The sequence below is a fragment of the Mus caroli genome, chromosome 1 (genome assembly GCF_900094665.2).
Source record: "Mus caroli chromosome 1, CAROLI_EIJ_v1.1, whole genome shotgun sequence".
NCBI lineage: Eukaryota > Metazoa > Chordata > Mammalia > Rodentia > Muridae > Mus > Mus caroli.
Window position 1 is genome coordinate 108,187,511 of NC_034570.1, and position 17,643 is coordinate 108,205,153.

The following is a 17,643-nucleotide window of genomic DNA, read 5'->3' on the forward strand; positions in this document are numbered from 1 at the left end:
TTATCAGTGAGTACATATCATTTGAGTTCTTTTGTGATTGTGTTACCTCACTTAGGATGATGCCCTCCAGGTCCAACCATTTGCCTAGGATGAGTTTTTTACTGCTGTGTTTGTTTGTTTGTTTGTTTGTTTGTTTTAACAAGGGTTCTAGGACTCAAGCTTGGGTTGCTGAGGCTGTATATCTAGTGCTTTTACTCACTAGCATCTCCTGGCCCTTGTGTGCACAACTTTCTCATCACTTTCTCATCACTACATCTTACACTACCAATTATAATTCTTGTACTTTACAATCAAATTGCATTGCTAATAATGGTTATACTAACAGTTTCATTAGGCAGATTCTTAACTGAGTCTCAAATCCATAGGGCATTTGGTATTATTTCAATCTTTTATCTTTATAGATAACAGTTGTGAAAACAATGTTGTGCATATAAGCTCTTTGATATTTTGGGTTTTGGAATTGGGTTTCACTATGGGTGAATGAATCTGCTTCATTTCTTAGCTTTTTTATGCCTGTATCTTCTCTGCTGCTGTGCTTCAGATAAGATATTGATTTTTCTCCTTTTCTCTTTTTTGTTCCTGTAAATTACTGTTTTATTTAGTATTAACAGTTTTAAGAAAGATATGAAAATGTGTAAAGTGAGTCCTTAAGAGGAAAACAATGATAGATCTTTTAACATAGGCTAGTAAGTATCCTTTAAATGAGTAATCGGGTGGCATCTGTAATTACTAAAGCTTCTTGCCTCACAAATACAACTAAGTCTAGAGAAATGTACTTCTCTTACATTCCTCCTTGTAACCAATAGTTGACTTCTATTTCTTCCACCATAAAGCTCAGTTTCGGAGGAATTCCAGTACCAAGCAAACCTGGGACATTTTTAAAGAAAAACTTCCATGGCTGTATTGAAAACCTTTACTACAATGGAGTGAACATAATTGATTTGGCTAAAAGACGCAAGCATCAGATCTACTCAGTGGTAAGTCACTGTCTGTTAACAGGTGGTTTGTGGACTTTGGTAAGTCTTGCTTCTGGTACTCACACTGGGTTTGTCTTATGCATTTAGCATTTTCACCATCCAAAGCTTGGTATGTAGTTAAGAGTGCCTGCCTAGCATGCATGAAACTCTGGATTCCATTCCCACCACAACATAAAAATAGGCATGTTTGTTAATTTTCTAACTGGCCTGACAAGAAGCAATTTAAAGTAAGTAAGCTGTATTCTGGCTCATAATATGAGAAAATACATTTCATTCTGGCAGAGAAGTCATTGTGGCAATAAGAAGTAGGAGTCTGGCTGGTTACAGCCCATTAGCACTTAAGAAGCAGAGTGAATAGAACTTGGGCCTGGGCTATAAAACATCCAGGCCATCTGCCAGTGACCAACGTAAAATAAAGTCCTGCCTTTTTAAGGTTCCACAACCTTCCCAAATAGGGATGCCTCCTGAATACTAGTAGCTCATACATGTGAGCCTGTGTGGAGTATTTCATCTTCAACCTACAACTGGAATGATGCAGCACACCTGTAATCTCACCACATCAGAGGTGAAAGCAGGCAGATCATGATTTTAAGTCATGCTCTATTACATAGCAACTCTGAGACAAGGCTTTGCTACAAAAGCCCTGTCTTAAAAATTAAAAATGAAAAATTAATTCTCATTGTACTACATGCTGACTCTGTCATGGAAAAGAGCCAGCTAACAAGGAGTGGCTCCTATCCCTTCATTGGTAAAGTCAAGTGCAGACATTCAGAGAATGCTGCTTTATTGGCTGTGACGAAGATTTGAGATCTATGCAGACTTATATGGGATTTCCTTACAATTTCCAAGAAGTGCAATGAAAGCACAAGCCCTGGTGAAATCCATAGCTAGGACAGTATATGTCTACTGATTGGATTTATTAAATAGGACATTTTAAATGCTACTGCACTGTTAGTGTCTTAGGGGATCCTTGTGGATCACTTATAATCACAGTAGATTAAAGGACTTTCTCTAATTTACTAACATCTATTTCCCGTAACACTCCTTGAGTTATATAAGGAGCCTTAAATTTTTTTCCTTCAATATTCCCTCCTCACACAAATTTCTGGGACATCTCTCCACACTCCCTTTCAAATTTCTGGCCCCCTTTCTTTAGTTATTATTAAACATACACACAGACACACACACACACACACACACACACACACACACACACACACCAGACTAACTGCATTTATTGCTGTCAGTATGTATCTTTTTAGGGCTGATTGATTGAAATTGGACAACCTATGAAGAGGCTTATCTCTGGAGAAAACTCATGTTCTCTCTCACTCTCAGGAGCCTTTCATTTTCTGTAGCTCTTCATCTTTTCAGATTTCCCCATCCACATTGTCCTGTCAGCTGTATTGTGAAAATTTATGGGTATAGCTTCACTGACATATGTAGAAGGCACAACCACTCATTTTATGTATATATATATATATATATATATATATATATATATATAGAGAGAGAGAGAGAGAGAGATATTAATAATAATATGTATGCTTCCAGATATAATTAAACATCTGTATATTTCTTCCAGTTATCAGAGTGTTTGTTGTGACGACATGTTGAGTTCTATTTAGTACTATTTGTGCAGGGTATTAGAGCCTGTTTGCCATGTAATAGCATTCTCTTTCTCTGATGATAACCTTGCTTTAAAGTCTACTTTACCTGACAGTAATATTGACATATGAGCTCTTCTTTTGTTTTATTGCGTTATCCATTTGTTTGTGTTGAGACCAGAGTTCTCTGTGAAGGTCTGGCTGTCCTGATATGTGTTCCAGGCTTATCTTAAACTCAGAGATCTTTCTTTGTTTCCCAAGCGCTAAAATTAAAGGTCTGTGCCACCAGTGACAGACAAGCTCTTTTCAACTTTAGGATTCTATAGGGTTTATCCCCATTGTTTTTCTTTTAAATTGTCTTTATCATTGTTTTTTTTTTGTTGACAACAAATAGTTGTATAATGAATTGTAATCCATTCAAAACTTTACTTGGAATACTTGGGCTATTTACATATAATGCAATTATTGGTATGTAAGACCTTAAATATTGATCTATTGATCTTGCTTTCTATTTGTTCTGTTGATTTAATTCTTCACTTCATAAAATAATATGTGTGTTGAGTAAATTTTAGAATTTCATTTTTGTGTGTCCATGTATCTCTGCATAGTTTTTGTTTGTGCTTTTTGAAGAGTTAGTGTATGTATAAATTCTCATAGCTTAATGTCTTTATTATTTTATCAATTTAATTGAAATGTAGAAAGGTTACCTATTTTTAAATTTGTCTATCCTTGTGTTGACTTAATTGTGTTAATTATTATTCTCTTTCATTGTAATTAGAACATTATCAGTTGGTTTTGTCTTTGGATTAAACTTCCAAAATAATTTGGAATATTTAAAACAAAAGGATTTATTTATTTATTATTAATTTGTCAGGAAAACCAAGAGAAGGTAATATCAAGCACAAGGAAGGATAGATGACAGGAAAACTATGACTAATAAAAAGAGATATAATGTTTTGTGCCCAGGTTTCAATTCTGCCTATAGTTTTAGTTGTTCTGGGTTTTTCAGAGACAGGTATGAATATTCAACTTTCTTTCTAGCCACATAGCATAGCAAGAACCAGTGTTGCAAATAATATAATGTTCTAAGTCATGGAGCCAGTGACTAAAGAGAAAGCTATATTTTCTCTTTACTGCCATTGATCTTTAGCCAGGGCAAGTCACTGAGCACATTTGTCACAATGACCCATTTAGATAATTTTTAAAAATTTTCTTTCCGGCAAGGTTCTCTTTTTAAACTTGTAAATTGTACAATTACAGTCTTCTCTTTAAAACTATATGAAATCATTCTAATATAGTTTAATATATGATATATATGTATATATATACTGCATTACCATACAACAAACTAATTTTTATTTTAAAAATGTATTGTGTCTCTTTTTCTTTATTATCTTAGATTTCCATTTTATTTCCCTCTATTTTTGATACTTCCTTTTACCTATTCTTTTTGGAGTATATGTGAATATACCACATTCATTCTCTCTCTGTCTCTCTCTCTCTGTGTCTGTCTCTCTCTCTCTCTCTGTCTCTCTCTCTCTCTCTCTCTCTCTGTGTCCTCTTTCCAACCTGGGAGTACTATGGTTGACTTCTTGATATAAAGTAAGAGGTTAGCTCTTTTCACTTAGCATATGGAAATGTTGCCTCCTTTCCCTCTGCTCTCAGTGACAAATGGATTGTAACAGGTTGATTTTTCTGTGCATATTAGGTTATATCAAAGTTTATCTTTGATATTAGAAGTTTGAGTGTGATGACATGATTTGGGCTTTTATGGTACTTTCTGTTTGAGTTTTTCTCAGTTCCTTGAATGTATATTTTACTGTGCTTCAACAGCTCTGTGTCATTTTCTTTGGGAAGCTTACTGTTCTCATTTGTTTGGGCACCCGTGTGTGTGTGTGTGTGTGTGTGTGTGTGTGTGTGTGTGTGTGTGAGGGTGTGTTTGTGTGTGTAACTTTTATTTATGTGTATGCTCTGACAGAGGGGAGAACATATCTTTAGGTAATCATTGAGCTCCAAAGACAGCATGGGATCTCCAGGAGCCAGAGTTATAGGCACTTGTATAATCCATCACAACTAATATGGGTGCTAGGAAATAATCTTAGGTTTTCTAAAAATGTCATATACACTCAAGCACTGAGCCATTTCTCCAGTGTCAATCTGGACACTTTTATATCTAGGGTATTTCATATATTCTTTCTGAGCTATACCACCTTTTTATTATAGCTTTCCAAACTACTTTAATTTATATGATACTCAAAGTAAATAGCTTCAACCTTTAAATATTTGATGTATTATTTGCAAATGGTGTTATAGGTTCACCAGTATGATGTTCTGTTCTCCTTATTGTTATAACATGTGTCTGTTATTTTTAAAGATTTAATGGATCACTTTCTCTCTCTGTCTCTGGGGTGTGTGTGAGTGTATTGTGCTTTTGTTTTTGTAAGGGCATCCATCTTTCTGTATGCACTGAGATCAGAGAATATTATGTGCTCAATCATGTTCAGTATTTTGACTTGGGACAAGTTCTCTTCACTGAACACAGGCTGATTGGCAGCCAGCAAGTCCCGGTGATGCTCCTGTCTCCACTCCAAGTAGTGCTGAGGGTACAGGTATATGGCCACACCCAGCTTTGTATGTGGATGTTGGAGGTTCAACCCACGAGTTTTGGAGTTCTAAAACTTTCATTTTATTATTTTATATCTTTCATTTAATTACTACGACTTTCTATTTGTTACTAGGTCCTTCTGTTTTCTAAATGACCTCTTATATTTGTTTTTTGAGACAGTTTACAATATAAAGTCTGCTTTCAATTTGTCATATTCTAACATTTCCATCATCTCAGTGAAGACTACCATCAACAGTCTGTTTTGAAGATATGTTATAGAAAAAAACTGATATTTCATTATGTTATATAAATCATATTTAAACCTTCTATTTAAAATGTATTTCTTTGACTCAGTCTAAGCAGAGTATGGGGAGGTTTACTCTCAATAACCCTGTATAGGCATAGAAATTCAGATTTACCTAGTCTTTGTCAAAACTGGGAGATGAAATGCTACTTGTTGCTTCCAGACATGTAGGAGATCAATATCTTCTTAGGGTTTTTCTTATCACTGTTTGTCTAGAATGGGTATAAAACCTCATTGCTGCCCTAAGTGTGACTCCACTCCCACCACCACCACACACACACCAGAGAACTTCAGTGGAGACTCCGGGCTGCCCATACTACTAACCAACTCTATAGCGAGCCCTTACTTTCTACAATGCCATATTGATACCACTCTGCAGTGAGAGGCCACCTTTATTTCTCCTGAATGGCCTACATGCATAAATTATTCATTAAGCATAATAACACAATGAAAAGCTTGTTAAGGCCCATTATTTTTCTGATATCACTCGTAATTTTATTTAGAGTTCTTGTGATGTTTTTGTGCAGATGGGCTGAGTAGAAATGGTCGCATAGTTACTCTGTACTGTTTACTTTTGATAGATGGAGGGGGAGGAGCTGATATGTCAATAAAGAAGAAGCCAATTGCCTGGCAAAGATATAGAGGCAGGATTTGTGGGTCCCAAGTGGAAGAGGAGGACATGAGATAGGGAAAGGGGCTTTCAGCCAGGCTTTGGAGAAAGGAGCAAGGACTCCATGTAGACCTGGGAGCTATTAGAATTGGTGGCGGAATCAACCACCTGAAGAATCATTTTTTTTAAATATTTTTTTTTATTACGCATTTTCCTCAATTACATTTCCAATGCTATCCCCAAAGTCTCCCATACCCTCCCCCTCCCCCACTTCCCTACCCACCCATTCCCATTTTTTGGCCCTGGCATTCCCCTGTACTGGGGCATATAAAGTTTGCCTGTCCAATGGGCCTCTCTTTCCAGTGATGGCCGACTAGGCCATCTTTTGATACATATGCAGCTAGAGTCAAGAGCTCCGGGGTACTGGTTAGTTCATAATGTTTTTGCACCTACAGGGTTGCAGATCTCTTTAGCTCCTTGGATACTTTCTCTAGCTCCTCCATTGGGGGCCCTGTGATCCATCCAATAGCTGACTGTGAGCATCCACTTCTGTGTTTGCTAGGCCCCGGCCTATTCTCACAAGAGACAGCTATATCAGGGTCCTTTCAGCAAAAGCTTGCTAGTGTATGCAATGGTGTCATCGTTTGGAGGCTAATTATGGGATGGATCCCTGGATCATGATATAAGATAGCAGATGAGTTTAGGACAATAGATTGCATGCCCAGCAGCTGTGTTTATCTGGCTTTAAAATATTAAGGCTGTCTGGTGTTTTCTATCTTCGGTGACTCAGGTGGGCAGGAGAAGGCGGGCCGCTGGGGTGGTCAGTCAGTGGAATGTTAACCATAGCTCCAAGAGTTCTCACAGGTGCGTGTGTGGAGGGGAATTGTTGGGTGGCCTAGCAGAGCCAGCCGGAGGAATGGGCAGGATGGAACTGGAGCCAACAGTCACCTGATCTCTGAGCTAAGTTGTGAGGGACTGCGGCACCAGGAAAGGAGACCAGGCAAGGAGCAAGTGTGTGTTTTAAAAATTATACCAAACAGATAGGAACTTGTCATAAAACATTTGTTTTATGTTATGCTGTCCCCTTTGCCAGCCAAAATAAATCCGGGAAGACGTATGATGGTATTTACAAGATCGTATGTAGTCCCTGACTTGTTCTGGAAATAACTGGATAATACCACTTGCCCACCAGTAGATAACACTTAAGATTTCTGAAAAATTTTCTGTTTACTCATGACAATTTAGATTACCCACCTTATTTAGGTGATCATTGGTTTTCCAATTTATTGCTTATTGCTAATTACTAATTGCTAACACAGGGGTGACTCTGGTGATTTCAACAAAAATTGTCTCCCTGTGGGCTCATGTTTGAATTCTGGATTTCCAGTTGGTAGAATTTTTTGGGAAGGCTTAGAATGTATGGCCTTGTTGGAGGAGTTGTATCACTGGTGGCAAATATTAATATTACAAAGACTCGGCCATTCCAGTGCAGTTCCTCTGTCTCATGACTGTGGATCAAAATCTGAGTGGTTAACTGTTTTGTTACTCTGACATCTAGTCATATTGGATCAGAGACAAGGAAAGCCTAGCTCTATGCCTTATGTAGGATTTCTGTGCTCTCCAAGACTATATCCTCAAAGGAAAGTTCTATATACACCATTCTAGATAATATCTTCTGTTGGAAATTGAAAAGAAGGGACAGAGGATTATAAAAAGCTAACAGAAATTTACACATTCAGAATGAGTGACTAAGCATTATGAGGTAAGGGCACCTCCTTCTGTGGAAAGCCCTGATTAGGCCTGAAGAGGGAGATCATTAGATATAAAGCCTCATAGCACATAGAATTGGGGGATGGCTTTGAAGGGAGAGCCTTCTTTCTCAATCTTGAGGTGGGCAGCCAACTTGAGTAGATGGTTGTATGAAGGAAAAAGCCTATTAACCACGTGAAAAAAAGGCTTCAGACTCTTGCAAGATTTTGCAGCAGTGTGTGTGTGTGTGTGTGTATGTGTGTGTGTGTGTGTGTGTTTTTTGGTATGCCTGTTTGCTTCTGACTAAATCTAGTCCAACATAGTGGTCCAGGTGCATTTCTGAAGTTAAGGCAGGAAGGCACTAAGCTTATAGTTGCCTTGTTCCTGGGCAGCTTTGTGAGGGAGGAAGCTGGACATTTTTCAATCAAGGCCTGCCAACAGTCATAGCAGGCTTCAGTCAATTTTTGTCTTAATGGACAGATTGCATGGGTAGGGGTATGGCCTGATTTCTGTAGGAGGCTGAGGCAGCTAGAAGATTGTGGCTTTTCTTTCTTTTTTTCTTTCTTTTTTTTTTTTTTTCCTCAGTTTTTTGAGACAGGGTTTCTCTGTATAGCTCTGGCTATCCTGGAACTCACTTTGTAGACCAGTCTGGCCTCGAACTCAGAAATCCGCTTGCCTTTGCCTCCTGAGTGCTGGGATTAAGGCGTGCGCCACCACATCCGGCTGCTTTTCACTTTTAATGATGAGATAGGTTAAATTCAGTACTAAATAAACAGAATAACTGAAAGTAAAATTCAATAGAATGTGAAAGGTCAATGTAGGTTTCTTGGTGTCAGGAACCTTTATATTATTCCCTTAATGAATGAATCTTGAGTCAAAATGTTAACAAATATATGTCAGTCTTTATACTAACTACAGTATTGACCATTTACCACATTGCCCAAAACCTTTCTATTCCATTTCGGTCCTCAGGGCTTAACTGCCTGTATAGTTATTCTAAGTCACTGATGACCATTTAGTGCTAGTGCACATGGGAAGAAAGATTCAATCTAAGAATGCAATTTTACTGTGCAGATTGAAAATTCTTAGCTTTTGCCTTTATGATATAAAGAAACACATTATTTTTCTTCCAAAGGGCTTATATCTCCTTTATTGAGAGTTCACAGACATAGGCACAATGCATGCACATATACGGATATCTGGTCTATTTCTTTGCCATTCCTTCTAAGATGTAGTGGTTTACACTAATAAATATAAAAGTAAAAATAATTTCATTCCTGTAATCCAAGCTTAAAGTTTCCCCTAAAGACACCACATCTGCCTCAAAGGCAACTTTCTTCCAAGAAACACAAACCCCTGTGGGCCTAGCAAACACATATTATATGCTCACAGTCAGCTATTGGATGGATCACAGGGTCCACAATGGAGGAGCTAGAGAAAGTATCCAAGGAGCTAAAGGGATCTGCAACCCTATAGGTGGAACAACATTATGAACTAACCAGTACCCCGGAGCTCTTGACTCTAGCTGCATATGTATCAAAAGATGGCCTAGTCAGCCATCACTGCAAAGAGAGGCCCATTGGACAGGCAAACTTTACATGCCCCAGTACAGGGGAATGCCAGGGCCAAAAAAATGGGAATGGGTGGGTAGGGAAGTGGGGGGGGAGGGTATGGGGGAATTTTGGGATAGCATTGGAAATGTAATTNAGGAAAATATGTAATAAAAAAAAAGAAACTAAAAAAAAAAAAAAAGAATGCTAGAAAAAAAGAAGGTTCTGTTTTCTGTTTATTGTTTATTTTCAAGTTTTCCTCCAGTTGTTGAGCCTTCAGAAGTTCAGGTATCATTATGACATTTACAGATTTAAGGAAAAAGGCGGAAAGGGTTACTTGGTGCCCATAAATTACAAATTGTGACTCAAAGCTCAAGGAAATCCAGGCCTCCCACTGCCTCACAGAGCACAAGCCTTTCTTGTAAGCTTCATTCAAGAAGCATCACCCTTGCAATCCATCATCCCTTTATTATGGGACCTGCCTACTCCCTGGAGATTTAACAGCTGTTCTATGGGGATAATTCAATTTAGTCTTTATAGCTCGATTTGACTACAGGACAATCTTGCACATCCCAGAATGCAGTAAAACTAACAGCTTAAAGTAGACATAAAAAATACTTAGCTATTCTTCCCCAAATTCACACCCTTGTGTTAACATAGCTCAATATAATAAATAATCAGAAAGTAAATGGCCCATTGAAGTATGTATGTGTAGTAGCTGTAATGTGGATTATTATATACATAATATACAAATCATATTGCCCTGATTGCCTCTTGAGCATGATTAATTTAAAGCCCTGCACTGTCTAAGGGATGATGTTTTCTTATAATATTTCTTTTTGTGGGTGTAAGAGTCCTTTTCTTTGACACAAGGAGAGAAACATGATTATTTGGCCATTGGCTGAAGTCCCACTCTCTTCATGTAGGGCTTCATTTTTTTTTTTTTAATGAACCTAACAGGTCAGCTCTGAAGGCATAGTTAAGTAAATAAATTGATCTGTAATCACAGGGACCTGAGTCGCATCTTCAGAATCCTCATAAGAAAACAAAACAAAGTGAACAAACAACCCACCCAAAACAAACAAACAAAAAACCCAAACAGTTATAAAGGCGGCATGAGATTGTAATCCTAGTGCTAAGAATATGGGAGCAGCAGGCAGATTCCTAGGGCTCACTGGCCAACTAGAATTTCATGAGATTTAAAGGACCCCACCCCAACAAATGTAGACAGTATCCGAGGAATGGCACTCAAGTTTTTGTTCTTTTTTTTTTTTTCTTCTGGTCTACACAGTTGTATATACACATTATCATGCAGATACTTACACAACACGAAGGGCTCATGTTACTTCACTTGATCTTCCATCAAAGAAAAAAAAAAGACAGATAGCTAAAAGCAACACTGCTAGTTACAAAATTATTGATGTAGCCCATTGGTCAAATGAAATCACTTGCCTTTAAGCTGTCTCCAAGTAGTTAAAGTGAAGGCATTAGATGAACAGAGGGTAGTACTAAACAATTCATGGCCATTTTATTTATATGGATAACGTTGCAGAAGAATACAACACAATGTACTTTTCTGATTATCCGGGATGAGTCCTTTTGCTCTCCTCAACCAGAATTCTCATAAATATTTCTTCTAACAATCTGGATGGGGAGTGTGAGCAGAAAGGTTCCACAAATTGCTCAATTGTGCAGCCTTAGGCAAGGAACCACATACTGGTGCCCTCTAGTAAATGATGGGAGAATTCCTGTAGCTTCTTTCAAGTGTCTATGTGCAGATTAAATTATTTAACATGGCTTCTTTAATTCAGAGTTGATAGTGATTTCCTAGATTACCCTGCAACTTAGGCTATTGAATAAAATATGTAGCAATTTATTCAGATGGAGTTGGCATGTAAGCCATGTAGTGGCTATTCCTGGTTGTCAACTTGATGATATCTGGAATGAACTACAATCCAGAATTAGAAGGCTCACCAGTGATCCTAACCTGGAGGCTGGGAAATAGAATTTTCTGACCTGCATCTTGGTATGTAGATCTTGAGGCATAGTGGCTATGAATTCCAGAAGATTAAGACAGGGAGATCTCTGACTTCAAGGTTATCTGGGATTAAAGGCATGGTAGCACACACCTTTAATCTGGGCTACACCTTCTGCTGGAGACCTACATAAGGACATTGGAAGAAGGAAGACTCTCTCCTTTGCCTGCTTTCCTTGTGAGACCGAGCAACTGCTAGATCCTTGGACTTCTATTCACAGCTGCTACTGACCATTGTTGGGAGTTGAACTGCAGACTGCAAGTCATCAACCAATTCCTTTACTATATAGAGACTACCCATAAGTTCTGTGACTCTAGAGAACCCTGACTACACAAGCCTGTACTAACCTGACATAATTCACAGTGCAGGAATAGGGTCATAGCTTCCATGCCTTTGACCTCATCTGAATTGTAGTTTATCCCTGAACTTTTTGATTTCCAAAGAAGCTTTAAAAAGCTGTATTATTACACTCTCAACAGTCTCTTTGACAGGGAGAAATTTAATGATCACTCCAATCTTGACAGAATGATTGACTCCTTTAAAGAAAACTTTTTGGAATAGAAACATAGATAATATTTTCTGGTAGACTTTAGTAAACTAGACATATAAATGAGCAGACAGTGGACATTTGCAAAGTTTGTCATTATTTGTCTGCACCTGTGTTGGCATGAAAATTACTAATGTGTAGTTATTTACTTTTGACAACTCTGTATCCAGAAAAAAACCAAACCAAACCAAACCAAACCAAAATAAAACAAAACAAAACAAAACAAAACCTGCTACTAAGATGTAAATCTGCAAATGTATGAGAGCTGCAGGAATCTGGGCATGTGCTCATGCATATAGACACACACTCTGGTGTACACACACACACACACACACACACACACAGAGAGAGAGAGAGAGAGAGAGAGAGAGAGAGAGAGAGAGAGAGAAACACAAAGACACATAGACAGATATAGACATATACAGGCACACTGTCACAACACACACATTCTAGGAACAGTAACCATTGTCTTACTTTCCTATGACTCAGACATTTAACAATGTTGCTAAGAGATAACTCCCTTCTGTCTAGTAAAGCCTATAATCTCTTCAGCTTGTCCCCAGGATTGTGTTTCATCTCTGTGAGTGTGCTCTGTGATAAATGATACTTTCTCTTGATGATGGCTGTCGTTCTCTGCTATTTGACCCTTCTGATGTTCACATTGCCTGCCTCTAAGCTATGTGCTTCTCACACTCTGGGAAAAAATGATTTCTAACTTAGATACTTCCTGAGCCTCACTTACTTCCTTTCTTTGGGAAATTCAGATGAAATAGTTCAAGGTCAGATGAAGAATAATGCGACTGAAAGTTAAATAATAATAAAATAAGTGAACAGTGGGATGGCCATTATTGTAATTCATTTTGGCAGCTGGAATGAAATTCCATAAAGCAGGTGGCCTATAAACAACTGCAATTTATTTCTGACAGTTCTGCAGGCTGGAAGCTGTGATCTCAGATTGCAGCACGAGATGGGCCGCTTGTGGGCTGATAATACTCTACTTTTAAGTAGCTCTTCATAGGGTAGACAGTCTAATCATGATCTAGGCATAGTCTGGAAGGTCTCCTTCTTAAAATCATCACTTCTGTGTTTCAAGATGTCATAGGGTCAGAGTATGGACTTCGGTAGTCATACTAAGCCCAGTTCAGATATCTATTCTCAATAAGCCAATGATGTTCAATATATTTTTTTTTAATTTATAGAAAAGTGCTGAGAAAGGAGGACTATTCAATGTTGCCACATCAGAAAGGGGAACAAAGAAGACCAGTGGCCTCTATGTCCACTTTTGGTATACTGACTTGGGGTTTAGATATAAATAAAGAGCAAGAGTTGTGCATAGCTAAGTGGTCCTGAAGAATGGGTGGTCCTGCCCATCACTGACCCATCATCATTTCTGGTAATTTGTCAACATTCTATGAGATCCCTTCCTAGGAGACAGATTCACACTCTATGGCTACATTCCAGTCTTCTCATTATTGAGTCTTAGGGAATTCCAGTTTCTTAGGGTTCATTTTAAATAGTCTGATGACCAAAGGGAGGAACACAAAGTATAAAGTCTTGTTTTTAAGGACAACTTTTTACTTAATATATTTTCAATAACTTCAACCTGTTCATTAAAATTTTAAAATCTGTTTACTTAAACATTACATTAGTTCATCTTTATTTCATTAAGTGTCAAGTGCTTGAAGTTTGAGTTGATTAGGTTTTTTACTGTCAGAAGAAAAGTTGAAAGAACTAACATTATTTAAAACAAGTTTTCAGAAACTTAATTAAGTGGATTGAAAGTGAAAATTATTGGGTCACAGATTTTTGTTGTTATTTGTTTTAGTATTTTGAATAAAAAATCTTGCTGTATAGCCCAAACTGGCCTGAATTCTTCTTCTTGCATGTCCTAAGGCTAGTATTAGACAAGGAGGCATTAAAGATTTTACTAAACCTGGATAGTTTAAAGTCTGCATAAATTCCAGGCCTACCCCACAGAGTCTAGGGAAGCCTGTGCAACCTGCCATATTAACATGGTGCTGTATGGTCATTTGAGGATTTAGATTAAATAAAAAGAGTAGAGATAAGGTGGGAATTGGAGTACATATACTTGAGAGGTACAGGCAAGGAGATCAAGAGGTCAAAGAGCCTTACCTATATAGTAAGTAAGAGACCAATCTGAGCTTCATGGTTGCCTGTTGAAAAGAAAGAATAAGGAGAGAGAAGGAGGAAAAAAGGCAGAGAAAGGGATACAAAGAAAAGGAAGTTAGGAGCATACATAAATGGAGATGAGAATTAGCTCAGTTTCTGATATATTTTCCCCTAAATATCTGGAAGAAGAAATATATTTCTTCTTCTTTCCTCCCCTCTGAAGGAATACCAGACAATGCCTTTTCCTTTGGAGATAACTGTTTCAGAGTGCTAGCTTATAGAGACAGAGTGACAGGTTGGGATGCCACTACCACAGAGACAGGAAACAGAGACACAAAAGACTGATGGACCTGGGGTCAGATTGGTGCCACTGCCCCTGACATGTTTGTGAGAGGCAGGTTGAGAGCAGCTATTACTGTACATACTTTGTATGAAAGGATAAATTGTAGTCAGGGTTAGAGAATGCAGGAGACTCTTGTCATGCATAGATTCTTTATGATCTTCTTGAAAACATGATGGCATCAACTTTTATCCATTTTTATTACACATCATTTTTTTTTCTTGAGGTCATGAATGACTTTCACATCCATGTTCAGGGATAAAGAACCATTCACTAATTCATGTATACAAGGCTGGACAGATCTACAAATAACAGGGCTCAGGTGAGTAATAATCTATGAGACATTCTAGAAATGGTCCCTGTTGTTAGCTAGTTACTTAAGAAATCTATCCTGGGCAATTTTTGAGGGGAAAGAGCTTGGAGCAGAATCTGCCTCTGGCAAGACTAAGGAATGTGGTAGCAAAATGTAGGATGTTTAACTCCCTTGATTCCCCTAAAACACCTCAATCTTCTGACACATAGTTGTCAGACTCATCTCCCTGACTGAAGGTGAAGGCTGAGAATTCTGTCTGAGAACTACATGATGCTCAACAAACACAAGCCACTCTTTCCCCTAATCGTTGTACTCTTCTTAGTGAGTGGAAGTTTCTGGCCTGGGCTCTAAGGAACAAGTGTCTTTCCAGGCAGAAAGAAAGGATATCTAAACAGGGATATAGCATATACAACATTCCAAGACAGGAACAGAAGCAAGATGTTTAGGACTGATGAGATGCTTGTTGTGTATAGGGATGTGCTGCAAAGGCAACATCCTGAGGTCCACACAGTGGAATGAGAGAACTAACAGCTGAGTGTTGACTCTGACCTCCACAGGTATGCACCTCATGGCAAATAAATAACTGTTTGATGATGCTGAAAAGCCTAGAAAGTCACTGAAAAAAAACCAACAATATGTCCTTTAGGACATAGGTTAGTGTACAGGGAGTGAAGTGTCATGGCTGATGTAACCCCTGCTGACTGCTCTCCAGACTCAAGTTCAGACCTCACTAAAAGCAGGTAGTTAGCAGGCAAGTATACAGTACACAAGTGCAAAGTACTTTGCTAGAGAACATAGTTCCTAGCTTTCTGAGGAATCTGACTCTGGTAGACAGAAAGAGCCAAGGCTAGGAGATATGTAACTTCAGTACACCTACAGTGAAATAGGAGGCTGAGACAAGAGTCTCATCTAGAAGTTTATGGGCCAGCTAACCTGGTATATATAGCCAACAAAAATAATAGGAGAGACCCTACTTCAAACAAGGTAGGAGAGAATTGACTCTCAAAAATTTACCCTTTGACCTTCATCTATGATATGTATCACATACCTGAAAGCACTCACATATATACATGCCTATCTGACATATACACATATGCAGTGTATTCATAATAATAGCAAGACATAGAGGCATGTCCTGACAATCTCACCACTGAAGAGTAAAATGCAATCTGTTTTCTGGGGATGGTTGTCCATCTTCAGTCTAGCCTAACTGATAAAAGAAGCTGTCTCACAAAACCAGGTAAAAAACAATTAAGAAATATTATGATAGGTTGATCTCTGGCCTCTTCATGCATATGTGCATGTGCACCCACTTCTACAGATATTATATACAGAGATACTCATATAGATAAACACACACACACACACACACACAGGAAGCACAAAAACTCTGTGAAGTTGTAAACCACATATTCAGAGCCACTGGGCTTCCCACTGAGTAGCAAAGAGGGAGGGAAGGATCTTTTCCAACTCTCACAGTGGTCCCTGAGACTCAAAAGTATCAAAGTCAACTGATCAAAGAAGAAAAATTACGTGCTCAACTACATTTTAAAAAATTCTGCATAGAAGGGTGATTTTTACACTAAAGCTCAGAAAATACGTGTCTTATCTCCTTTCATTTGAAATATTTACTTAAAATCATGGGATCTGGCTAATCATTACTGAACTATTAATAATACACAGATTCTGAGAGAACAGCAGGCACAATATTATCCATCTGTGTCCCTGCTGGTGAGCCCAATACACTAATGGATAACTCCAAACACATGGTCACATACATGGTCTCAGCTAAGCTCTGGGAGATAAAAACTGAGACAAAGTCATGAATATTGTTGGGAAGTATCAGGGCTACCAGGGGTGTGAGGCAAGTAAGCAGAAAAGGGTGACAAGAATATATTATCTACATGTATAAAATCACAAAGTGATTAATAAAACTTGAATTAAAGCCTAGAAGACTGAATATCTAACAGAAAAAAGTATGAGGACAAAGGGAGGCGTGTATAGATTCATGATTTCACATATTGCCTGGACACTGTCTTTGAAAACATAACATGATGTCTATCAAACCAACTCTCAAATACTGGTCTAAGATCACATGATTAGGAGACCTGAGATTATCTAACTTTGTCACAATAATATGCATTTAAGCAACAGGGAAACTACAGTTGCTCCTATTTATGAGTCCCCATAATTAGCACATTAAGAGAACTTCTTGGTGAAAATGTCTACACTCTCTGTAGATGTGCTTGTTTAGGAAAAATCTAAATGGCTAACTTGTTCAGATGCTTTCTGAGTTTGATATGCTCACAAAAATCTCCTCACATTTCACTTAATGATTTTTCTAGGTGGCTTACATTCCTTCTCCCAAAGGGTGTTATTCCTGGACAGTTCTGTCCACATTTTCTTTAAGACCACAGCAGCTCACCACTTACTGTAATACAATTAAAACAATACTAATTTAAACTTTAAAAGTAACTGATTGGGACTCTGGAGATGTCTCAGAGGGAAAGTGCTTGTCATACAAGATTGGGGACCAAAGCCAAATCCCTAGAACCAATCTGTATAAAGCTAGATGAGTTACCATCCATGTGTAGTCCCAGTGTTTTGGAAGAGAGGTGGAAGGTAGAAATAGGAGAATCCAAGGACTTCAGCCACTGCTAGCCTTATAAACACAGTAGTGAACAGCAAAAGAGAACCTGTTACCAATAAGGAGAAAGGCTGTTCTCTTACTTCCATATGCAACACTATATGCATGTACCCACGCTTAGACATTCATATATACATGTTTGCACATATGCATACATACTATGCACATGCACACATTCTCTCTCTCTCTCTCTCTCTCTCTCTCTCTCTCTCTCTCTCTCTCTCTCTC

General features: G+C 38.2%; 1 protein-coding gene across 4 annotated transcripts in view; it reads left to right on the top strand.

The window, feature by feature from the left end:
- The window catches only part of Cntnap5 (contactin associated protein like 5), an 893,594-nt gene that overhangs the window by 429,029 nt on the left and 446,922 nt on the right, over nucleotides 1-17,643 (top strand). For all 4 annotated transcript variants that reach the window (XM_029481690.1, XM_029481704.1, XM_029481709.1 and 1 more), the window contains one exon: nucleotides 834-977. In XM_029481690.1, the coding sequence (XP_029337550.1) occupies nucleotides 834-977 (144 nt within the window). The remainder of the gene's footprint in view (nucleotides 1-833; nucleotides 978-17,643) is intronic.